At 42.4% G+C, this 26,090-nt stretch overlaps 2 protein-coding genes across 2 annotated transcripts in view; one reads left to right on the top strand and one right to left on the bottom strand.

Annotated features, from left to right (window-relative positions):
* The window catches only part of LOC126378776 (T-complex protein 1 subunit eta), a 299,946-nt gene extending 278,276 nt beyond the window's left edge, over positions 1-21,670 (top strand). Inside the window, exon 15 of the transcript XR_007568136.1 lies at positions 21,578-21,670. The gene's annotated coding sequence lies outside the window, so the exon portion shown is untranslated. The remainder of the gene's footprint in view (positions 1-21,577) is intronic.
* The window catches only part of LOC126378794 (leucine-rich repeat serine/threonine-protein kinase 1), a 109,999-nt gene that overhangs the window by 65,545 nt on the left and 18,364 nt on the right, over positions 1-26,090 (bottom strand). The window contains exons 5-19 of the mRNA XM_050027195.1: positions 25,771-25,936; positions 22,394-22,509; positions 21,255-21,414; positions 20,737-20,841; positions 19,176-19,349; positions 18,389-18,482; positions 16,876-17,039; positions 16,227-16,390; positions 15,617-15,763; positions 13,761-13,899; positions 13,032-13,202; positions 7,572-7,679; positions 5,918-6,015; positions 4,388-4,600; positions 3,827-3,917 (exon numbers count right to left, since the gene is read on the bottom strand). Of these exons, the coding sequence (XP_049883152.1) occupies positions 3,827-3,917; positions 4,388-4,600; positions 5,918-6,015; positions 7,572-7,679; positions 13,032-13,202; positions 13,761-13,899; positions 15,617-15,763; positions 16,227-16,390; positions 16,876-17,039; positions 18,389-18,482; positions 19,176-19,349; positions 20,737-20,841; positions 21,255-21,414; positions 22,394-22,509; positions 25,771-25,936 (2,110 nt within the window). The remainder of the gene's footprint in view (positions 1-3,826; positions 3,918-4,387; positions 4,601-5,917; positions 6,016-7,571; positions 7,680-13,031; positions 13,203-13,760; positions 13,900-15,616; positions 15,764-16,226; positions 16,391-16,875; positions 17,040-18,388; positions 18,483-19,175; positions 19,350-20,736; positions 20,842-21,254; positions 21,415-22,393; positions 22,510-25,770; positions 25,937-26,090) is intronic.

Below are 26,090 nucleotides of genomic sequence, written 5' to 3'. Positions count from 1 at the left end.
GAAAGACGCTGCTAAGGCTAGGTATAAGGTATCCTCTACTGACTCAAACCGTGACAAATACAAAACCATTCGCAACCGCTGTAACACTCTCTGTAGAGATGCTCAACGTCGTCACGTACATGCGTCAGTGGAGGATGCTGATCCTGCTAAGGTGTGGCGGTTCTTAAAGTCCATGGGCATTGGTAAGTCTCGGCAGGAATCTTCCACTAACATGGACTTGAACTCCCTAAATCTTCATTTCGCTTCTGGTGCTCCCAGTTTTGCCGATAATGCAAAGTCTGTTACTCTCGCATCCCTCGAGAATCTGTCGAGTCCAAACCATGATTCTTTCTTATTCTGTCCCGTTAGTGAGGATGATGTTATGCGGCATATAAATTCCATTTCGTCCAATGCTGTTGGTTCAGACGCGATCAGTCGCAACATGCTCTTGCCGTTACTGGATATTATTTTGCCGACATTGACTCACCTCTTAAATTTCTCCCTTTATTCCAGTACATTTCCGGGCCCTTGGAAACAGGCGTATATAATTCCGCTCCCTAAAACTAGTAACCCGTCGTCCTACTCTCACTATAGACCTATTTCTATCCTGCCTTTCCTTTCAAAAGTTTTAGAACGTTTAGTGCACCATCAACTTTCTTGTTTTTTCTCTAGTAATATCCTGTTAAACCCTTTTCAGTCGGGTTTCCGCCCAGGGCACAGCACTGTTACGGCACTCATAAAAGTCACGGACGATATCAGATATGGTATGGAAAACCAGGAGATTACACTGCTTACCTTACTAGACTTCAGCAATGCTTTCAATACCGTCGATTTTGATATTCTCCTTGCTTTGCTGAGGACGGTAAATGTGGGCTACCCTGTGGTCGAATGGTTCCGTAGTTATCTGTCTGATCGTCGTCAGCGCGTTCGTGTTGATGATAGATTTTCCGATTGGTGTGACGTTACTGCTGGTGTGCCCCAGGGCGGTGTTCTTTCTCCTCTTCTTTTCTCCGTTTTCATAAATTCCATAACTTCTTCACTTTCCTCTTCCTTTCATCTTTATGCGGATGATTTACAACTGTACACCAGGGTACCCACTAGCGACTTCTCGCAGGCTATAAGCTTGATGAATTCCGACTTGGCAAAAATTTCATCATGGTCTGCCGCTTATGGACTTAATGTTAACCCTAGCAAATCGCAGGCTATTATTATGGGGGGTACCCGGCAGTTAGCTAAGATTGACTCGTCTTCTTTGCCTTCCGTGGTATACAATAACTGTGTTATACCATATTGTGCCACAGTGAAAAATCTTGGAATTTATTTTGATCAAAATTTCTCTTGGTCTCGACAGGTTGGTGAGGTATGTAGGAAGATCTTTGCCTCACTGAGATCACTTAATCGTTTACGTAACTTCTTACCAACTGCAACAAAAGTCACGCTTGCTCAAGCTCTGTTGTTACCAATTATAGACTATGGGGACGTCTGTTATCTGGACCTTTCGGAGGATTTATTAAATAAATTGGAGCGTATGCAGAATGTGTGTTTGCGTTTTATTTATGGTTTACGAAAATATGACCATGTGTCTGAATATCGTGCTAAATTGAAATGGCTACCAATTCGATTGAGGCGTAACACGCATATTCTGTGTATGCTCTATAAGGTTCTTAATCATCCTACGGCTCCTCACTATCTAAAAGAAAGGTTTCAGTTGCGTACCTCAGTGCATGGTCGCCAACCCAGGTCCAACACGCAGATGATTCTCGATTGTCCGGTTCACTCTACGAATTTTTACACCAAATCTTTTTCCGTGTACGCTGTGAGACTGTGGAATTCTCTGCCACCCTCTATTAGACAAGCCAAATCCTTGCATATTTTTCAGGATCTTCTTCGTTATTATTATGAACGTCAGTGTGGTTACTCATAAATTATTATTTTGTGTGTACTATTTATATAAGTAGGTATATATGTTAGGTTATGTATATAGGTTAGGTATATATTATATTTGTAAGTATGTTATATATATTTATTTGCATGTATTTTGTTGGTGAAATTGTACTTTATTGGTAATAAGTTGTACTTATAGTTTGTACCCGCAATCTTTCAATTATTATTTTTTTTACATTTTACCTCACCTTATGGTTGCCTGGAAGAAATCGCTTTAAGCGATAAGGCCGCCATTTGCCATGTACTTAATTAAGAGACTTTTTGTAATTATTTATTTTTAGTTTGGTGCAATAAAGTGTATTTGTATTGTATTGTATTGTATAAATAATTATAATTAAATAGGTACATTAATCAGCAATTAATTTAATTTTCAATAATAAAATTAACGTCCTTGGAATGTTGGAGATACCAATTGAATGATAACACTTACGTCATCAAAGGGCTAGCAATGGCGGCTTGTCGTAGGATTGAGCATACCTGGTCTTCTTATATCATATTATATTCTATGTTCAAACTGAGTAGTGGTGGTAGTTAAGCAATAAGGCCGCCATTTTCCATGTACCTAGTTAAGAGTCTTTTGTAATTACATTATTATTTTAATATTTTTTTTTTGTGTGATAGTTTACCTTTTAATTTTGAAATTGTAATTTTTTATTTTTTTTATTGTTTTTCATGTTCATAGTCTTATTTTTCTTTTTGTTTCTTTTTTTTTCATTCATTGTTTATTTTGTGTTATATTAGTTTTTATATTGTCTTTTTTTTCTCGTCATACAGCGCATTGGATTACACTGTAATGCTGTATGTACCTTTATAAATGAAATAAATAAAAAAATAAATAAATAAAATACATAGATAAACTCACTCCTATTTCCCACCGGGAGCGGAGACTATTATAATTCCATTTGCTCCGATCCTGACACACTTCTTTTGTAATATTTTTTTTTAGTTCTGTGCAATAAAGTATTTGATTTGATTTATTTTAACTTTGGCATCACAATATATCTTTGAAAACTTAATATATGTAAAAAAACATATAGGATTATTTGATTTAGGATTATTTGAGCCATGTCAGGGGCCTTTGGCGGCTCAATAGTAACCCTGACACCAGGGTTGATGGGGTTGGTAATCCACCTCACAACCCACACGATAGAAGAAGAAGATTTGCAAAAAAATAGCGATCAGCACATTGTTAATACCCGGAATAAAAATAAACTTGCTTTACAAGTCAGTCGATTACATAAGATTACTAAATCTTTTAAGGGGCAATGTATACGTTTTTACAATAAGATTCCCATTGACATTCAGAATTTGCCTTTCAACTGTTTTAAGACAGTAGTTAAATAGAAACTTTACAAAATTGGTTTTACAAAGTTAGTGACTATTTAGAATATATGAATGCATGGGATTAACTGTCTGAGAACTGATATTAGGCAGCTAAATTACTCAATTGTATAACAATGTTTTATGTTAATTTTTTTAAAGAACGTCTAGGGCCCTGTGCCGAGGTTTTTCTTGCAGCTTCTTTTCCCCGGCTATACAGGTTGTGAGAAGCTGCAGTAGTTTTAGGCGGATGAGACGTTCGTTATGTAAAAATTGACGATTCAAAGTGTAAGTATGAATCACGGCCTCCGTGGTCCAGTGGTTGAGCGTTGTGCTCACGATCCGGAGGTCCCGGGTTCGAATACTGGTGGAGACAAATCACAAAATTCACTTTGTGATCCCTAGTTTGGTTAGGTCATTTCAGGCTGATCATCTGATTGTCCAAAAGTAAGATGATCCGTGCTTCGGAAGGCACGTTAAGCCGTTGTGTAAAAATTGACGATTCAAAGTGTAACTATGTTCCGTACTGAATGAAGGTAGTTTTGAATTTGAAAAATGTGTATCGGTGCTGCAGTGAACTGACCTGCGGCAGGCTGGGCCAGCAGGAGATCTCGTTGTGGCTGAGGTCCAGCTGGCGGAGGCTGGTGGGGTATGACGTCACGAACGACATCGACCTGCAGGCACAGACGGAGGCGTGAACCACTTGGCCGGTAGACTACTTGTTCGGCAACCAGTACGGTGCATCAATTAGTGTGTTAGATGGTGAGTGTACGACATTGTTCACTCACTTACTGAGTGAACTGTAGTGAGTGAACTGAGGAAGTGAGTGAACTGTAGGGAGTGAACTGAGGAAGTGAGTGAACTGTAGGGAGTGAACTGAGGAAGTGAACTGAGCCAGTGAGTGAACTGAGCCAGTGAATAAACTGTAAATAGTGAGTGAAATGAGTAACTGAGTGAGTGACATGAGTAGGCGAGTGAACTGAAGTGGATGAGTGAACTGTAATATGAGAGAGTGAACTGAAGTGAATGAGTGAACTGTAATGAGTAACTGAACTGTAGTGAGTGAGTTAACTATAGTGAGTGAGTGAACTGACGTGAGTGAGTGAGCTAAGTTAAGAGTGCAGACAATGACGGAGGCGGCCACCTGAGCGAGTTGTAGGCCATGTTGAGCCTGGTGAGGTGTGGCGCGAGGCAGGCCAGGGCGGGCGGCACGCAGCTGAACTGGTTGTGCGCCAGGTTGAGGCTGGCCAGCGGGGCGCCCGCCCCGGCCCCCGCCCCCGCCCCCGCCCCCGCGGCCCCCGCCGCCTCGGCCGCCACGGCGCCGCGCCACGCATGCGCGCGGGACGCCGCCGACCACCTGCCACGCACAGCCAGACATCACATCACATAACCGGCCTATACACGTTCTGAGGTGCATATACACACTCCCTATGTATAGTCTTTATCATGGTATAAGAAAATTGCAATATTTCTTTCTTAGATGAATTGCTTCGATGTGGCCATTTTAACCCCCCCCCCGGTAAGCTCAAAACTGACAGCTACCATTTCAAGGTTAGCCCAGCTGACGTCATACGATTCCGCGTTGACATTTCGTAAAAAAAAAATACCCACGTCCAATGTTTTTAATTTACTTTGAAAGGAAATTTTCAACTTTTAGTAAAAGATTTACTTAAATTTTTAATGTTTTTATATATGTGACAAGTAATAGTAATTAAATACATCAGTCAATAAAAGCATAAAAAAAAACATAAATAGCCTTTATACGTCCCACTGCTGGGCACAGGCCTCCCCTCAATTAACCGGAGGCGGTATGGAGCATACTCCACCACGCTGCTCTATTACCCACCACTAAATACACACTTTATTACATACACAAACATAGAACGGGTACAAGGAAAATGTTAAAGTCGACAAAGACGACCTTACCGCTAAAAGCAATCTCTTCTTCAAAATTAGAAAAAAAAAAACAAAACTATAAATTATTCTTATTAGTTATTATAGTATTTTATTCGTTTGTACATGTCCTATACTTATGTCGATGTGCAATAAAGAATTATTGATTGATTGAAGCATTCGTGTTTGAGCACTCTGGTAAAAAATACAGTGAAATACACCAGTGATACTCCCTAACAAAACAGCATGCTGTGCCCTATTTATCAAAACTTACAAGCATTGTGTTATGAGAAATTTTCTTGTTAAATTTTTCATTATTACACGGTCTGCGATTGTTGAAGTTAAGCAACTTTCGCAAAGGCCGGTCATAGGATGGATGACCACAAAAGAAAAAAAAAACATCTCGAGCTCCTCCGTGCTTCGTCCACGTTAAGCCGTTGGTCCCGGCTGCATTAGCAGTCGTTAATAACCATCAATCCGCACTGGGCCCGCGTGGTGGTTTAAGGCCCGATCTCCCTCCATCCATAGGGAAGGCCCGTGCCCCAGCAGTGGAGACGTTAATGGGCTGATGATGATGACACGAACACTACCCATGTAAATTACATGTTACAGGTGTCAATATTTATTCACACGTACTTGTGGACATGTAGACTTGTAAGTTTTGATACACACGGCCCTGGTCGGATATACGCGTATGGGACTGGCCAGATGGTTATTTGAACAAACGCCTGCAACTTTCTAATATTTTTCTTTCTTTCTTTAAACACGCTGCACTACTCACACGGCGTTCCCGGCGCGGCCCCGCACCCGCGGCACGGCGTCCTCGTCGTCGGCCTCCGACTCGCTCGCCTCTATGGACGGGCTGCGCGACCACGACTTCTGAACACACACACACATATATAAAGAGTGCACATATAAAAGTTCGGTCGCTCGAATGAATACTTAAATGATATTATGATGGATTTTATGGTGATATAGATATATTTTCTAGTAAGGTAAATGCCTTTATCAATGCTGTAAAACAATGTAGCTGAAATGATTAAAACATGTAATAGATAGATATATAATGAATGCTTAGATATAGAGGGATTGTTTACAGAGGTTTCTTTTTGTACCTATTAATTTAATTCTTGGGCCTAACAGTATAACTTAATATAATTTATAGACTAGTTCACCGCAATTTGCAACGAAATATAATATAATGTTAGATACATCGGTGGAAACTGCTTTGGCTTAATGTGTTTAATTATAAGTTTATATCTTTAAGTATCTATTGTGTAAGCTGTTTGTTTCCTTAATAAAGAAAAATAAAATAAAAATAAAATTATATGAATTAAATTAATTGTATATGTGGTGACAATTTGATTGTATTATTATTTTATTTGATATTATGAATATTGTAATGCTAATAATGATTATGTGTAAAATGTGTTTACGAGCATGACTAGATTTATAAGACCTAACATTGTATGCCTATATGGCGGGATATAGCTGGATGAAACAACTTGTAATTGATATGAACGCCTATACTGTACCTATGATCCACAATAAATATATTTCATTTCATTTAATTTCATTTCATAAAGTGTTAGTGACATAGTAACGAAAACTATAAGGGACAGACCATGATTCTAAAATGATATCAAAGGGAATTTTCCATCACAAAATTATGGAAGTAACGTGATATCAACTCAGAATCATGACCTGAATCATCCCCCTCAGTATTCGTTACGGTGTCACTAACACCCATACCTACTTATATGGCTACTTGTACGGGGTGTTAGTGACATCGTAACGGAAACTTTGAGGGATGATTCAGACCATGATTCTGAGCTGATATCAAGTGGAATTTTCGATCGCAAAAGTATAGAATAAGAAAATAATTAAAAAAAAAACCTAAAAAATCATGAGTTTTGCGACGGAAAATTCCACTTGATATTAACTTAGAATCATCCCCCTCAGTCTTCGTTACGATGTCACTAACACCCTGTATAGTGTTACGATACAGAGCTTAATTCTAAAATGATATCAAAGGTAATTTTTCATCACAAAATTATGGAATTAACGTGATATTAACTCAGAATCATGATCTGAATCATCCCCTCAGTTCTCGGTACGATGTCGCTAACAACCCTGTTTTTTTTTTTTTTTTGACGTGACTTATTGTAGATTTGCCGCAGATGGCATTAACTACTTGGCCGGACAAATGGGGAGCGCTGAAGGCTCTCACCCGGTACAACGTTTAAGACGACAGGCCTGAGGGTGCCCAGTTGGGCGCGAACCTCGGCTCAGGGCGTCGTCTGAGAGGAAAAATATTTGAAAGAATTAACGATAAGCGCTGAATGAGGGAAATCGTCGACCACGCCGGCGGGGTCGGTATCGGGGACCTGAAGACTAACACCCTGTATATGTAACATTAATAACGAAGCACTCACAGCATTCTGCAGGAAGGGGAAGTTGCCGCTGCCGAGGGAGGAGGAGGCGCTGAGCTGCGGGGAGCACTCGGACGGAGACACCAGCGTCGCGGCGGCCTCGCCGGCGGCCTGGACGACAAATATTTGAAATTAAAACCAAATACATACATAAACTCACGCCCGTAATCCCTAATGGGGTGGGCAGAGCCACAAGTAATCAAAGACAACTTGCAGCCACTGTTGATACGATGTCGTTAGCTGGATATGATGAACCTTATGGTGATAAGGGATCAGCCTATCGCCCATAACATTAGTCCATCATGTTAGATGACACAATCCCTCTGTCGGTTTTTACGACATGCCCGGGAAGACAAGCAGCTGAACGTTTTCTATGTTTTTTATTTACTCCCAGAACAGCATAAAACCAAATCAAATCAAATATACTTTATTGCACAGAACTAAAATTTCAACAATCAGACATAACACATGAATACAGTACAATTTGGGCGGCCCTATCGCTCTAGAGCAATTTCCTCCAGGCAACCAACAAAAGGAAACTAACATTTACAACTTGGATGCGGGATAGTGCAACAAAAAAAAAAAAAGTAAAACTAAAGTTAATATAATAAATACTCTATACTATACGTACATCACATATAAAAAAAAAACAAATTACATCAACAGCCTATAGATATAGGCCACGGAAAAGATGGCGCGACGAGTTGGGAACAGGAGTGGAAGAAGCGAAGAGAGGCCTTTGCCCTGCAGTGGGACATTGAGGGCTATTAATAATAATAATAACGCCCCACTGCTGGGCACAGGCCTCCCCTCAATCAACCGGAGATCGTATGGAGCATACTCCACCACGCTGCTCTACTGCTGGTTGGTGGAGGTGTTTCTACAGCTAATAGCCGGGACCGACTTAACGTGCCCTCAGAAGCACGGAATCTATTTTTTCAGACAATCAGGTGATTCAAGCCTGTAAAGTCCTTACCAAACAAAGGACAGTCTCACAAAGTGATTACGACAATGTCCCCATCGGGAATCGAACCCGGACTTCCAGATCGTGAGCCTAACGCTCTAACCACTAGACCACGGAGGCTGTATTTGAAATTAAATGAAATAAAATTTATTGTATTTAAATGTGGTCATACACAGTGAAGGAAGTAAATATTATGGTCCAGCACATTCAGTCAATATTCTGACATACAATAGGTAATTACTATATATTATTAATCTAATACTACTCTAAATCATAAATTGGGAGCTCGGTGGCTCAGCGGTAGACGCACTCGGTCTGCGATTGTTGAAGTTAAGCAACTTTCGCAAAGGCCGGTCATAGGATGGGTGACCACAAAAAAAACGTCTTCATCTCGAGCTCCTCCGTGCTTCGGAAGGCACGTTAAGCCGTTGGTCCCGGCTGCATTAGCAGTCGTTAATAACCACCAATCCGCACTGGGCCCGCGTGGTGATTTAAGGCCCGATCTCCCTATCCATCCATAGGGAAGGCCCGTGCCCTAGCAGTGGAGACGTTAATGGGCTGATGATGATGATTACTCTATATCAACTAGTTATATTTACATCAAATTTAAAAAACATAAGTATTTATATACAAAAAAAATACAAAATCATTTATAATAATTAAAACTATACTACTAAAACTAAATTAAAAAGCTCAATTAAAGATGCTCCCTTATTAAAAAAATAAACTAATTAATATTATTAATTTATAATATATTAATTTGTTTATTTTTTTTTTGTTTTGCCTTTGTAAGCAGCCAGAACTTGTCAAAAACGGGGTTTAAATACTATACACCTCTGCCTACCCCTTCGGGGATAATGGCGTGAAGCAATCTTATGTTATGTTAAAATACACACATCGTAAAAAAAATAATATAAAAGTTTGAGTTCAATAAAGTTATTTTTCCTTTTGTTATTACAGCAAAAACACATTTTCCCCTTAATATTATCATTAAAACATTTTTTTTTTTTAAATATTATTATAATATAATATATTCTGTCTACCCCCATACGAATTACGGACACATATTATCCCACATACTATGTATTTATACAAAAAAAGACTTAATTCATACAACGTCCCCTATGAAAATTAGTTCCGAAAGCTGCCGAGAGATGGCGCTACTTGTATTTTAGAACGCGGTATAGAAGTTTTCACGCGATCACGTATAGAGTGGCAGGGGCCGAGTTCAAAAGTTGACTTAAACATAGTCTGTCCCACTGCTGGGCATAGGCCTATAAGTATTTTTTTAGTAGACCCGTACTACCCCTTGGTACGTTGTCTACTCATTTAAACCTTGAAAATAATGCGAGAAAGCATTTGGACCGAATCCCGTAATTTAATATGCGCATCACGCCCGTAATGTCTGCAAGGGTAGGCAAACAGAAATAATTTCCTCATTAATCTATAGTTCCGTCCGTAATTAGTGCATCGCGCCCTTGTTTCCTACAAGGGTAGGCAGGCAGAATGAAGCAGTCAATCTAAGTAGGTATACACTTAAAAATATGTATTTGAACTATTATAATAATCGTTAATTTGGTTATATTTCCTACTTTATGTGCCTCATTGTATTGTTTTCTGGTAATACTCGTGAAATCATTTTAAATTTTTTTGTCACTTTTAGCAATTCTTAATATGGACGTATTTGTATTATACATAATTTAAAAGTTAAAAGGAAATGAGGGATTTTCCAGGCTACGTTCGCCAAGAATAATATAGATGGCGCTGTACAGATTTTCCCTCGTTTAAAATTCTAATTTCACGGATGACAGATATATACATCTTTTATCTTTGTTTTTGGGTATAAATTATGACCCTTGTTATTACACCCAGACACATTTACATCTTCCACCCATTACTATTCCGAACAAAATAAAGTGAAGCAATATAGGTAGTGTTAAGGCGCTGGAGTTTTGTATAATTATTAATAGAAATTGGTTTTATTTTTACTAAATAATTAGGCAGTGGCAGAAAGGGGAAAGGATTCAAAGGACTCACCTCGTGTTTACGATAAAATCCAAATTGGGGAGGCCTCCCGTGGAACAAAGGTGGAAGTCCTATTCCACTAACACCACAAACCAAATATCACTTCACTGTAGCTCTTTATTCACTGAAATTATGTAGTTTTCCCGATATTTTGGTTTTGTTTTCTTCGCTTCCGGCCTTCCGGTGAGAAAGGGGTAAGGAGCGAGACAGGTAATAGATACGCACATACGTGCGAAAGGGATGGGAATAGCCACTGCCTATTAACTAGATTTAAGAGCATTATATTTTTTGTTTCTTTTTACAGCTTTGGAATTTATAATATTTGGCCAAACCAGGTAGGTAGCAACATAATTAAATTAGTCATAGGTAATTTATTTTTTATGAAATGACAACCTCATCAACCCTTATATTTTAAACTTTTAGTTACTTACAGTTTTAATATTTTTTATGTATGTGAAAAGTAATAGTAATGAAATGCATTAGACAGTAATTCACTTAATTTTCAATAATAAAATTTACGTCCTTTGAATGTTGGAGATACCAATTGAATGGTAACACTTACGTCATCAATGGGCTAGCAATGAAATGGAATGAAATTTATTCTCTCTAGAGTGGTACAAAAGATCTTAAATATACATTGGTGCTAATTCCTGTAAATACCATCTAATTTTATTTTAAGTTATATCTGTCATTTTCTTATCCGCCGAAAAGGAAAGGGACGGGTAATCGACAAGCATAAAATTTATGGAACACACGTCAATTTTAAGCACAAATCTAAACCAACCGTCTAAAAATTTTACATCCGTCAATAACCCGACACAGTTAAGTAGACAGCACGTCAAACGGATTGCATACCAGCGACGTACCTTTTTGATTCGCCCGGGTTATTCATTCATTTACTCATTCTTCCTAAAATTAAGAGCTGTGAATCATCCGTCCCTTTCCTTTTTGACGGATATGAAAATGACGGATATAACTTAAAATAAAATTAGGCGGTGTCTGCAGGAATCGGGGCCATTATATCAATAAAAGTCTATCACTCGACCATACAGCGTGCGAATATTAATATAAGAAAGAAAGATACGTTTATTATAAAGGGACACCACAGTAACAAGTATAAAATAAATAACAAATATATAATATAAAACACGGAGTAACACATAACTTACAATCAAACACATAATAAAAAAAAAAATTAAAAAATTAAAAGACAACATACACGAGAAATACAAATAATTGTGTGTATGGACTGGTCAACGATGGTGGTGGTGTCCTTTATAAAAGGGCCTCACTCAGCATAAGCCGCGGCGCGAGCCACGACGCTGGTATTCTGTGGACCCTGCTAAGTGAGGCACGGAAGCCGTGTCTCCCACAAATACGACTTGAATGAATACATAATAATATTTACTTATAAAATAAAGTACTTAGTTTACAAAAACATATATTATAATATGGCGGCTTGTCATAGGATTGAGCATACCTGGTTTTCTTATACCATGGTCCCGGTTACTACTTACTGATATAAGTTAGTAGTCGTTACATGAGCCATGTCAGGGGCCTTTGACAGATCAATAATGACCCTGGTAGGTTGATGAGGTTGGTAGATTAGAAGAACAAGCATTTCTGATTGATAATATATTTTATAATATTAGGGATTTTTTTGGTGGGAAGTGGAATTACATTTAAGTACATCATTGTGCAAGTTTCTTAAGTTATTAGCATTTGTATTTTTATTTTATTTTTTTACCTTAATGTTACCTATTTGACGTATAATTTTCTAACGTTTGTATTGAAAAGACATTTCATTCCAATATATTTGTTAATTTTCTATTTTTATTATATTGAATGCTATTGTAATTTATTTAATAATTTTATTTGTAATTTAATAATCTGTTATGTTTTAAATTCGTATACCGAAAGGTGCGACATAGTGCGACATATATTATATTGTAACAACTCTTTTACCTATGTTGACGAATAAATGAATTTGAAGATCGGTTGAAACGTAGCTAAGGTATTGATACAGCACATGTAGCACATGAAATTGCTAGATGAGCAATAAGGCCGCCTGTTGTGCTTTTCTGTATTATGTTGTCCTCTGTATTTTGTGTCCATGGTCTAGTGGTAAGAGCGTTAGGCTCACGATCTGGAGGTCCGGGTTCGATTCCCGATGGGGACATTGTCGAAATCACTTTGTGAGACTGTCCTTTGTTTGGTAAGGACTTTTCAAGCTTGAATCACCTGATTGTCCGAAAAAGTAAGTTGATTCCGTGCTTCGGAGGGCACGTTAAACCGTTGGTCCTGGCTATTAGCCGTAAAAACACCTCCGCCAAACCGCAGTGGAGCAGCGTGGTGGAGTATGGTCCATACCCTCTCCGGTTGATTGAGAGGAGGCCTGTGTCCAGCAGCGGGATGTTATGTGCTCCATAAAGTATTTTATCTATCTATGTAGCCTAGCAGGGTAGACAGCTCACCTCGGCGTGCGGCAGGTCCTTGAGGTGGTTGAAGGCGGCGTTGAGGTCCCGCAGCGCGGGCGCACCCCACACGGCGGTGGGCAGCCGCCGCAGCTTGTTGTTGGACACGTCCAGCGTGGCCAGCGCCGGCAGCGAGAACAGCGCGGCCGGGATCTCCTCCAGCCGGTTGTCCTGGAGACGTAATCATTCAAGGGTCAACAGTGACAGAACATCATCATCATCTCCTTAGCATGGATGGATGTTATGCTGCTTTATATAAATAAAAGTGTGGAATTGATCTTGGAACAATTTTGTGATATTTACTACTATAATAAACATTTGAGGTGATTGTAGTAAAAATAGGACCTATAATATTGTGTACTGTGTCATAATTATAAATAAAAAAAAATATAAATCGACCTCCGTGGTCCAGTGGTTGAGTGTTGGGGTCAAAATCCGGAGGTCCCGGGTTCGAATCCCGGCGGGGACATATCACAAACATTCGCCGTAGTGTGTGTGTGATATGTATATTATTATATCACTTATAAATTATAAACAATCTCCAAAGGCCCCTGACATGGTTCATGTAATTAATGACTACTTACATCGGTAAGTAGTAACCGTGACCAAGGGCTTAACGTGCCTTCCGAAACACGGGTCTTTTTACTTTTTGGACAATCAGGTGATCAGCCTGTAATGTCCTAAGCGAACTAGGGGTCACAAAGTGGTGTTATTACAAAGGTGAGGGACCTGCAGGTACAGCTCGTGCAGCGCCCGCGCCGTGTACACGGGCGGCGGCGGCCGGCGCCCGCGGCGGCGGCGCTCCTCGTCGCCACCCTCGGCGGCGCCCGGCAGGCGCTCCAGCTTGTTCTGGGCCGCGTTCAGGTACCTGGAGCCAGGGGGCAGGGAGTCAGGAGGTTCATCCATCATCATCAGCCCATTAACGTCCCCACTGCTGGGGCACGGGCCTTCCCTATGGATGGGTAGGGAGATCGGGCCTAAAACCATCACGCGGGCCCAGTGCGGATTGATGGTTATTAACGACTGCTAATGCAGCCGGGACCAACGGCTTAACGTGCCTTCCGAAGCACGGAGGAGCTCGAGATGATTTTTTTTTTGTGGTCACCCATCCAATGACCGGCCTTTGCGAAAGTTGCTTTACTTCAACAATCGCAGACCGAGCGCGTTTACCGCTGCGCCACCGAGCTCCTCAGGGGGTTCATTACTAACACTAAAATGTCATACTGTGTGCCTCTGTGAATAAGTGCGAGGGAGACGGCGATACGACTCACCATCTATCACGTTGGTGAAACAGAAAGCTCGGCGAGGTATGGGTGCTTGGTTCGTCTTGCGATGGATGTGCCTAAACCTATGGTTTTCCAAATCGTTTTTCGAATTCATGTTTGGATCATAAATAAAATCACGTGTTCAACGATGAAGGAAAACACCATGAAGAAACCCACATTCCCGAGAAATGCATTTTCGGAAGTATGTGACGTTTAATGTGGCGCCATCTGTTGCATGTGAGCGGAACTAGGTGGCCAACTAGTTGGGTCCGCTACACTCTTGTTGTCTCGTGTGTGTTACGGAGATGAAATGACGAAGACGGTGCACCAAGAACATACACATACATAAACTCACGCCCGTAATCCCTAATAGGGTGGGCAGAGCCACAAGTAATCAAAGACAACTTGCAGCCACTGTTGATACGAAGTCCTAAGCTGGATATGATGAACCTTATGGTGATAAGGGATCAGCCTATCGCCCATAACATTAGTCCATCATGTTAGAGGACACAATCCCTCTGTCGGTTTTTACGACATGCCCGGGAAGACAAGCAGCTGAACGTGTTCTATGTTTTTTTTTGTGCACCAAGAACTAACTGTTTATTAGAGACGTAATTGCTTTTATAGCTGTACATAAAGTGTATAGTCAGGAACTCGCCTCGGTGACGCACGTAGCCTACAGACCTACCCTGTATTGGGCTGGTTTTCCCTTCGCGCGTTGGAAGGTCAGACAGGCAGTCGCTTGTGTACAAAACCGGATCTGTCAAATCTTCAGGTTAGGTAAGCGGACTGTACGTATAAAATAAAAACTGCATACTCAATTATTTTGCATTGACGTCAATGCAATAGGACTCCGGAACCATCAAGTTTCATTTCAATGGGAAATCGTTAGTTCGGGTTTGGAATTCGGATTGTTACTACGTCCTGTATAATTCTAGTACATTTTCTTCTAATCCTTTTAGCGTAATAAAATTGTTTTTTTTTTAAAAAGCATCACCTGACCCACCCCGTAATAGTACGTACAAGTTATTCTAGCTGAGTTTGCGCCCTACTTTTGCGCATCGCACACGTTTTCTAGAGTTGACGTAAATACGCCGTCGCGGTCGGTCACGATTAGCATCCATCCAAAACCAACTAATTGTAACTTTACTTTCGATTAAAACAACTTAACGTGATCCTTGCCCAAGTGTTTATGTTTCAACTCATCTAACTAACTTAACTTACTACGACGTCCAAGGCCATACACGGACCCTGTGAGATAATGCTAGGGAGATAATGATAAGCCGTCAGCTTCGGCTGTTGCGGGAGCTAGGTGGTTACCTGAGGCTGATCAAGCTGAAAAGCTCTGGCGGCAGCAGCCGCAGCTCGTTGTTGGCCACGTCCACCCTGGTGATGGCGTGCAGCGCCGCCGCGCCGCCCGCCAGCTGCGAGTTGACGCGCAGGGCGGCCGCGCGGACCCAGCTCATGCTGGAATGGTAGCACCACCATCATCAGGGGGGCAAAGCTCATATTGTTGCAATTGGGTCGCGTACTAGGTTCAAGATAAATTATGAAATTCTGATTACTAAATAGAGACAGATCTAAAACTAACGAAAACATTTTATTTTTTGTATTTAACTTGTTTATGAAGTTTATTCAGGGAAAAACGTAATAAGTCCGACTTTTTATCACGTTTTGCTATGACGTCACAGTGTGCTTTTTCATACAAGTTCCATACTCAGGAAGGAAAACGTCGTGAGGAAACCCACATTCCCGGGAAATGTATTATCGCAATGTGACCTAACCTGTATTGGGCTGGTTTTCCCTTCGCGGGTTGGAAGGTCAGACAGGCATAAGTCGCTTCTGTATAAAAAACCGGACCTGTCAAATCCTCAGGGTAGGTTAGCGGACCCTGTGGAAAACGGGATAATGCTGGGCAGATGATGGTTACCGTATGGCGGGCAGCTGGCAGCGCAGCTGGCGCCAGGCCAGCATGACGGGCGTGGAGGGGCAGCGCGCGCGGAACGACGAGTCCTCCGCGGCCCCGCCCTGGGACCACAGCACGGCCTCCGATAGGGCCGACTTGTTCAGCTTGTAGTCCGGGTCCGGGTACGCCTGGGGACAGTCAAGCGAACTCTGGTACATCTAAATTCCATGATCTTGTCTGGTCACAGACACACTACATGTTGTACCGGGTGAGAGCCTTCAGCGCTCCCCATTTGTCCGGCCAAGTAGTTAATTAAATTAAAATTAAAATTGCTTTATTTCAGATTACAATAATCCATAATTAACATAATGAAACATTGACATAAATTAAAATAATAAATAAAATCAAATAAAATATAAAACATTGATCTCAAAATAGGTGTATTTTTGTTAATGCCATGTACGGCAAATTTACAATACGTCACGTCAAAAAAAGTTTTTTTTTTTAGATTTTTGTGATATGTCCCCACCGGGATTCGAACCCGAGACCTCCGGATCGTGAGCCCAACGCTCAACCACTGGACCACGGAGGTCGTCGCTCTTAAATTGGTGATGATGTATAAAGAAAAATGATTATGATGAGCGTGGGTCCATGAGCCGCGTGGCAGCGTCACCTTGGTGGCCAGTAGCGCGCACACCAGGTCCCCCAGGCCGTGGCGGGCGCACTCCCGCAGCGCGCGGCAGTGAGGGTCCGTGGCCCCGTGCTGCAGCAGCAGCTCCACCAGCTGCACGTTCTTGGCGCGCGCCGCCAGCGCCAGCGCCGTCCACGGCACCTCCCCTGCAACGCCGCAGGCGCAGTGCTCGTATTTAGGATAGAATAGAATACAATAGAAATCATTTATTTTAGATATAAGTAGATATTGGTACACAGTAGGAGTGAACATAGTAATTACAAACTTATTTCTAAAAAGGGACGCCAGCTCAGCAATATGTTGTGACACTCCGACATTGAGGGAGTGCCACAACGCTGATTTTCAGCTGTGCCCCAAAAAAAAAAACACAAAAAAAAAATATAAACGCTTAAATCTAAACAGTAATCAAAACAAATTAAAATTAATGAACTGTGTTAATAAAGTATCCCGCTTAGGGACGGTACTGAAAAGTATCGGCGTCCGAAGGACGTAATATACGATCCCGACGACCCGATTACTCCAGCCATAGAGGCAGCCAATCAGCTCGCGACACCAAACACTTCAGGACCCCGATACCGACCCCGCCGGCGTGGTCGACGATTTCCCTCATTCAGCGCTTATCGCTATCGACCCACTAGGGTCGATTAATTCTTTCAAATATTTTTCCTCTCAGACGACGCCCTGAGCCGAGGTTCGCGCCCAACTGGGCACCCTCAGGCCTGTTGTCTTAAACGTTGTACCGGGTGAGAGCCTTCAGCGCTCCCCATTTGTCCGGCCAAGTAGTTAATGCCATCTGCGGCAAATCTACAATAAGTCACGTCAAAAAAGAAATGTTAATAAAGTGTGGATTACGATGCATGTAGAGGGTGTATTTGCGTGTGTTTGTTAGGATGTGTGTGTGTATGTTCGTTTATTTGGACTAGCAAAAGGTCGTTGCACCCATGGCATAAGAACACCAGACAGCAATATTGCCATTTGACATTTGTTTGCATTGCGCACTTACTTTTATATGCGCAAATGTCAAATTGAAATATTGCTTTCTTAGATGAATTGCTTCGATGTGGCCATTTTAACCCCCCTGTACAAATATCATCGTCATCATCAGCCCATTAACGTCCCCACTGCTGGGGCACGGGCCTTCCCTATGGATGGATAGGGAGATCGGGCCTTAAACCACCACGCGGGCCCAGTGCGGATTGGTGGTTATTAACGACTGCTAATGCAGCCGGGACCAACGGTTTAACATGCCTTCTGAAGCACGGAGGAGCTCGAGATGAAAACTTTTTTTTTGTGGTCACCCATCCTATGACCGGCCTTTACGAAAGTTGCTTAACTTCAACAATCGCAGATCGAATGCGTTTAACGCTGCGCCACCGAGCTCCTCCTGTACAAATATCTTTGTTAACAATTATTATATTGTAACAATGTGCCGATCACATTTTTATCCAAGCAATCCTATGAAGGTGTAATGGATAGTTGGGTATACAATACTGACTGTCGGCGTTGTATCTGGCGGGCGACGGGTCGGCGGAGGCGCGCGGGGCGGAGGCGCTGCGCGAGCGCCGCCGGCTGCGGGGGGACGCGGCGCCCTGGAATGGGGACAGCAAACAACAATCACGACCAGCATTGACAACGTCATTATCAAAAAACAATAATTCGAAATAATCAGACAGGATTCAAACCTGCTCTTGTCTAGTTATGATTAGCTTTCACTCTTTCTTTCACTTTTTTCTCCCCCCCTTCATACACCACTTTCTGTCTCCACTATATACCCCCACTCTCCACCCCCTCTCTGTATCCCCCCCACTTTCTACCCCCCTCTCTGTATCCCCCCACTCTCTACCCCTTGTATCCCCCACTTTCTACCCCCCCCCTCTGTATACCCCCCACTCTCTACCCCCCTCTCTGTATCCTCCCCACTCTCTACCCCCCCTCTCTGTATCCCCCACTCTCTACCCCCTCTCTGTATCCCCCCACTCTCTACCCCCCTCTCTGTATCCCCGCCCCAATTCCTCCTTATCACTCCTCTATATCCCCTCAATTCCCCCTATCCCTATATTCCCCCCGCTATTACTTTTTCTCTATCCACCCGGTCCTCTAACCCCTTTTTTTTATTTTTTTTATTTTATTTTTTGTTTATAACACTTCATAAATTACACATAGTTTTACAAACATCGCTAAACCTAAACAGGTTTGTCTCGATGCCTTCTTGTTCGGCATTCGCCACGCTTTCACCTCGTCCGAGGCGCTGTACCAAACTCCCCCTTTCTGCCCCCACTCACGTGGTCGCCGGCGGGGTCTGCGGCGGGCGCGTTGGGGTCGGCCCCGGCCCTCAGCAGCGCCCGCAGCAGCCGCACGTGCCCCAGCCGCGCGCAGCACGCTACGCAGCTGTCGCCCGCGCGGCACGCCTCCACGCTCACGGGGCGCACGCGGCGCTCGCTCTCGGCGGGGGCGTCCTGGGACGACACAGGGGGGGTTACAAACGACAAATAAAAAGTTTATTTTGTTTAGTTTGTTTGACGACCTCCGTGGTCCAGTGGTTGAGCGTTGGGCTCACGATCCGGAGGTCCCGGGTTCGAATCCCAGTGGAGCCATATAACAAACATCACTTTGTGATCTCTAGTTTGCTTAGGACATTACAGGCTGATCACCTGATTGTTCAAAAAGTAAGATGATCCGTCCTTCGGAAGGCACGTTAAGCCGTTGGTCCCGGTTACTACTTCCTGATGTAAGTAAGTAGTTGTTACATGAGACATGTCAGGGGCCTTTGGCGGCTCAATAATAACCCTGACACCAGGGTTGATGAGGTTGGTAATTCACGTCACAACCCACACGATAGAAGAAGAGAAGAAAAAATTATTTCCTCTACAAAAAAGAATCTATAAGAAAAGACATTTGGTTTGTACATACAATTTTTGAGAAGATGCTGGTGCCTAAACTAGGTAAAACTTAACTCATTTATGAATTTTATTTCTCTTTTTGAGTTTCCCTGAGCACGGGAGTGCTATAAAGACAAAAATCGTGGATAAAATTTTAGAAAGTCGATTAGGTCGTATACGGTCACGAGCATTAATATGTGTACACTTTGGTACCATGTCACATTAACTTTTTTGATAAATTGAACTGTAAGTCTCACTAAACGTCAAATATGTTGGTGCGACAGAGTCGTAAAGTGGGTACATTATATTGCTCATGACTGTACTAGGTTCAAAATAAATTATGAAATTTTGATTATTGAATAGGGACAAGTAACTAACGAAAATATGTTTTTTCTTCTATTTAACTTATTTATGAATTTTAATCAAGAAAAACGTAATAATAATTCCGACATTTTATCATGTTTTTCTATGACGTCACAGTGTGCTTTTTCACACAAATTCCATAGTCATTTCGTGTTTTGACGTTTAGTCATCATCATCATCAGCCGTACGACGCCCACTGCTGGGCATAGGCCTACCCCAAGAATCTGACGTTTAGTAAAAAGTGACAAATTTTAGTTGAAAACTAGCCAACTGTGGTAGTGAAACCGGCACTTAAAGTAAATTAATAGCTCATTGGTACAAGTTAGGTACCGGGACTCGCTTTGTCCGGCCAAGTAGTTAATGCCATGTGCGGTAAATCTACAATAAGTCACGTCAAAAAAAAAAGAAAAAAAGCCGGGGCTCGAATGGGCGCTCCCCGATTGCCAGCCGGACACACAGAACCGCATTGACTAATTTATTGAACATAAACAGCCTATATACGTCCCACTGCTGGGCACAGGCCTCCCCTCAATCAACCGGAGGGGGTACGGAGCATACTCCACCACGCTGCTCCACTGCGGGTTGGTTTACTTGTACATACCTTTTTATTTCCAGTGAGTTTGTTGACGATGGCGTGTATCCCGAGCGAGATGCCGCCGCGGTGCGGGGACAGGATCTGCGCAGGCGCGGGGGGCGGGTCCTCCGTCTGCGGGTGAGGGGGGGTCAGGTTAGTACCTTAGTAGCCAAATCGGCTTCACGTTAATAAAGCTGAGGGAAAGACGTGGCCAGAAAACCTCCCAGCACAGGGCCCTAGTCCTACTGTTTCATGTTTTCCTTTCTTTTCTTTTTTTTTTAAATCCAGTTTCTATTACATAATTTATAAACTTAAATACAATGGTATTCCAATTGCAGTCGGTGGAAGGAAAGTGAAAAATAAAGAGTTTATGTGACTTTATCACAGAAACAGTGTTTTACGAGCTCCCAGACAGAAGCAGCACCCGATCACGAGTTGACGCGAAAGCCAGCCGTCGCTATCTTCGCACAATTTTGAGGGAAAGGTGCGACCCGATCATCAGGTTGTCCAAAGGACACACGGGGTGTGCAGACAGTGGTACACACCGGGGTGGTGGTGGGCGTGCAGGGCACGGTGTGGCCCAGCAGCGCCTCCAGCACGGCCAGGTTGCCCAGCGTGCAGGCCACGTACAGCGCCGTCTGGCCGCTCACGTCGCGCGCGTTCACGTCAAACGCCGCGCGGTACTGCCACTTGCCCGACGGGTCGCTGCAACGAGAAACAGTTTATGCTAGAGAGGGCATGCTAGAAGTAAAAGTAAAGTAAAGTAAAAATTCTTTATTTGCGTTGTAACACTTTAGTAAAACTACAATAATAAGATACAGCATGTTCACGGTAGTAATTCAAATTCAAAAATATATTTATTCAGTAGGTAACATAGTTACACTTTGAATCGTCAATTTTTACATAACGAACGTCTCATCCGCCTAAAACTACTGCAGCTTCTCATAACCTGTATAGCCGGGGAAAAGAAGCTGCAAGAAAAACCTCGGCACAGGGCCCTAGACGGTCTTTAAAAAATAAACATAAAATATTGGTATACAATTCAGTAATTTAGCTGTCTAATATCAGTTCTCAGACAGTTAATCCCATGCATTCATGTCTTCTAAATAATCACTAACTTACTAGTACTATAGGCATACCATTGGACGGCCGACCACGGCCCACATTCGCACTAGGATCTAACCTAGCCTGAAAAGACCTTACCAAACAAAGGACAGTCTCACAAAGTGATTTCGACAATGTCCCCATCGGGAAGCGAACCCGGACCTCCAGATCGTGAGCCTAACGCTCTAACCACTAGACCACGGAGGCTGGCAAATTAACATTAAATATAATTAAATGAAAGCCACTTGCGTGCTAGAAGGAAAGAGAGGAAGGGGAAGACCAAGAAGAGCTTACATGGAACATATTAAAGAAAAGGTTAAAGGTCTATAAGGAAGTCAAGGAATTGGCCTTTGATAGGCAAGAATGGAGAATGCTACACCGACAAGAGCGTGGCTCTTAGATTGATGATGATGAGAGCATGCAATCTGTAACAGCTAACATTTCAAGGTTAGCCCAGATGACGTCATCACGCCAAAAATAAATTCCAGTCTCGGACTTGAAACTGAAATTCATGTCAAGTTAGAAAAAAAAGACGATTTTAATTTTCTATATTCAATTAGTTAAAAAAACAAGTACTCACGTGTACGTAGAGTACAGATGCTGAGGGTATGGATACTCCAGCAGCAGCGTGACCATGCCGGCGTGGCCGCCGATGCAGGCCGCGTGCAGCGGGAGCCATTTCTCCACCGTCTCTTGCTGGAAAAGGGGAATTAAACATATGGGGTAGTCAGAGGTATAGTCATGAGCAATATACCCACTTTAGGACTCTGTCGCACTAACACATTTGACATTTAGTGTGACTTACAGTTCAATTTGTCAAAAAAGTTAATGTGACATGGTACCAAAATACCATGAAAATGAGAAATGAGGAGAAATGATGGAAATGAGGAGATCCGCAGGAGAACTAAAGTCACCGACATAGCTCGAAGAATTGCAAAGCTGAAGTGGCAGTGGGCAGGACACATAGCGAGGAGAACCGATGGCCGATGGGGCGGAAAGGTTCTGGAGTGGCGACCACGTGTCGGACGACGCTCAGTGGGTAGGCCCGCTACAAGGTGGACCGACGATCTGGTGAAGGTCGCGGGAAGCCGCTGGATGCGGGCAGCGCAGGACCGATCGTCGTGGAGATCCTTGGGGGAGGCCTATGCCCAGCAGTGGGCGTCATACGGCTGATGATGATGGTACCAAAGTGTATACATATTAATGCTCGTGGCCGTACATCCCACACCTCACCGAGCTTTCTGTCAGACCAACGTGATAGGTGAGCCGTATCGCCGTCTATAATGGTCGAGACAACTGTGTTAGTGGAAACTGCGCTTAAGAAAAAATATATTTTTATAACATACATACATACATACATAAACTCACGCCCGTAATCCCTAATGGGGTGGGCAGAGCCACAAGTAATCAAAGACAACTTGCAGCCACTGTTGATACGAAGTCCAAAGATGGATATGATGAACCTTATGGTGATAAGGGATCAGCCTATCGCCCATAACATTAGTCCATCATGTTAGAGGACACAATCCCTCTGTCGGTTTTTACGACATTTGGTTTTTGATATATTTATATTTTTATAAGGGTGGGCGCAAGTTGAAGTTGATATTGAAGTTTATTATCTGTGGGTGCATGTAGTAGTAATAGGATTGTTCATTCATGTCTTATGCGATTGTTCATGAGGAATGGTGACCAACACCAGGGGCCTGTTTAATAAAACTTACAATTGTAAATTACAACGACAATTTGATGTTCATTACGTAGCTAATATGAAACTGCAAAATATTCGTGATCACACATTCAGCAATGTACATCAAACTGTCATAGTAATTTACAATTGTAAGTTTTATTAAACAGGCCCCAGGCATAATTTTCCTAATTTTTGTTTGTTTCCTAATTCGATCATAATATACATAATATATCGAAGGTTTTTCTATGTATAATTGTAAACTAAGTGATACCTACACGTTTCATATGTAACCCGGGGTAATCTATAATTGGCTTTCTTGTTACTTAAAATATTATATCACTACAATGTATACTATATGAGCTGTTGATTACCTGAACAATAAAATAAATAAATAAATATACACTCATCATTAATTATTTACATATTCAAACCAACATATTATTATATCTATGTATCTAACTGTATCTATAGCTGCTTCCCCGGGATTTGTCGAATGATGTAGACGAAAATCAGCGTTTGCTTCCCTTTGGGGCAAACACGTGCTGAGTCGTTTTACCTTTTCAAATAACACTTTTGCACTTTCACACAACACTTTTGTTATTAATTTTATTTCTTTTCTTGTGTGTAAATGTTTATAGCCTATAAGTGTTATTTCAATGTTATGCTTTTGTTTTGTGTGCTGTTTGTTTGAATAAACGTTTTCTCTCTCTCTCTCTTTCATGGTTGATTCACACTTCATCATCATCACCTCACTAGCGTTATCCCGTTTCTCACAGGGTCCGCTTACCTAACCTGAAGATTTGACAGGTCCGGTTTTTTGCAGAAGCGACTGCCTGTCTGACCTTCCAAACCGCGAAGGGAAAACCAGCCCAATATGAATTCGAAAACAAATTCCACAATCATTGGTTTAGGCCTGTGCTGGATTCGAATCTGCGACCTCAAAGTGAGAGGCGAGCGTTCTATCAACTGGGCTGTCATGGCTTATAAGGACAGGAGGATGATGATAACAGGCTGATCAGGTCCTTCATCTCACAACCCATAGGAGGACAGCATACATTGTTTTAAGTTTACGCGGTTATTATCATAATTAAAACACATAATAACGAGTTCTTACCGCGTTTAAATGGGGATATGAGACTCCCGATATTTCGACACTGTTGCAAGTGCCATGATCACGGGATGACTGATGAGATTGGAGTGGAGTAGGTAGATCCATAATTTTCTACGGGCAGACATATCTGTCTACCCACTTTCTTTTTTCTTGTTTTTTGTTTTCCCCGAAGGGTAAGGCAAAGGAAACTATGCCCATACAGCCATGTCTTACGTATTTTTTTTCCTTGATAATTAATGAGATTAAAACACATAATAACGGGTTCTTACCGGGGGGGTTCATATCGGGAGTCTCATATCCCCATTTAAACGCGGTAAGAACCCGTTATTATGTGTTTTAATTACGATAATAACCGCGTAAACTTAAAACAATTAATGAAATGATGAAAGATGATGATGATGAAACCTAAGCCCCCACCCTCGGAGTAGACTCCTACTCCGAACCCCAAACGAATTAACTCAAAAGTCCGCATAAACTTTAGAGTTATGAAGCGGCTTGTTGGCACGAAGCGAAAATAGGCATATACACTTTGTTTATTGAATATTCCGATATAATAACACTGTCGCGAAAGTCTTCCGACTAACTTAATGCGATCACTAACCACAAAACACCACTTCGTATTAATTATTTAGATTATTCAATGAAGAAAACAACTGTCCCGTTCCCGTTCCCGCCAAAAAGCCTGTGTCCTCACGTTTTGTCACCACATTAGGCCGTTTCAAGCTTTTTACAACACCTACTACTGGATTCCACATGCTCGATAATTTGAACCCGTCTTCCCTGTTGAATATAAATATCGGGAGTCTCATATCGCCATTTTAAACGCGGTCATCATCACCAGCCCATTAACGTCCCCACTGCTGGGGCACGGGCCTTCCCTATGGATGGATAGGGAGATCGGGCCTTAAAGCATCACGCGGGCCCAGTGCGGATTGGTGGTTATTAACGACTGCTAATGCAGCCGGGACCAACGGCTTAACGTGCACGAACCACGGAGGAGCTCGAGATGAAAACTTTTCTTTTGTGGTCACCCATCCTATGACCGGCCTTTGCGAAAGTTGCTTAACTTCAACAATCCTGGTAATTAACCGCTGCGCCACCGAGCTACTTTAAACGCGGTAAGAACCCGTTATTAGGAGGGCAGCGTGTTCTACAGTACCTGTACAGCTTGGGGGAAGTGCGCCAGCAGCAGCTTGGCGATGTCGCCGTGGCCGTGGTAGGCGGCGATGTACAGCGGGCAGTACTTGGTGACGGGGTGCGCGCGCCCGTCGGCGCCGGCCTCCAGCAGCGCCGACACGGCCGCGGTGAGGCCCGCCTCGGTCGCCCTGGGACCACAGGTGATGAGACATTATTATTTTTTTATTTATTTAGATAGGGGAGGCCTTTGCCCAGCAGTGGGACACTTTAGGCTAGATAAGATAAGATAGATAGGTATACCAACAGTACACATATTGGCCCCGATTCCTGCAGACATCTCTT

The sequence above is a fragment of the Pectinophora gossypiella genome, chromosome 27 (genome assembly GCF_024362695.1).
Source record: "Pectinophora gossypiella chromosome 27, ilPecGoss1.1, whole genome shotgun sequence".
Taxonomy (NCBI): Eukaryota; Metazoa; Arthropoda; class Insecta; order Lepidoptera; family Gelechiidae; genus Pectinophora; species Pectinophora gossypiella.
Note: the sequence above shows the minus strand (reverse complement) of the source record. Positions and strands in the feature narration are given on the sequence as shown.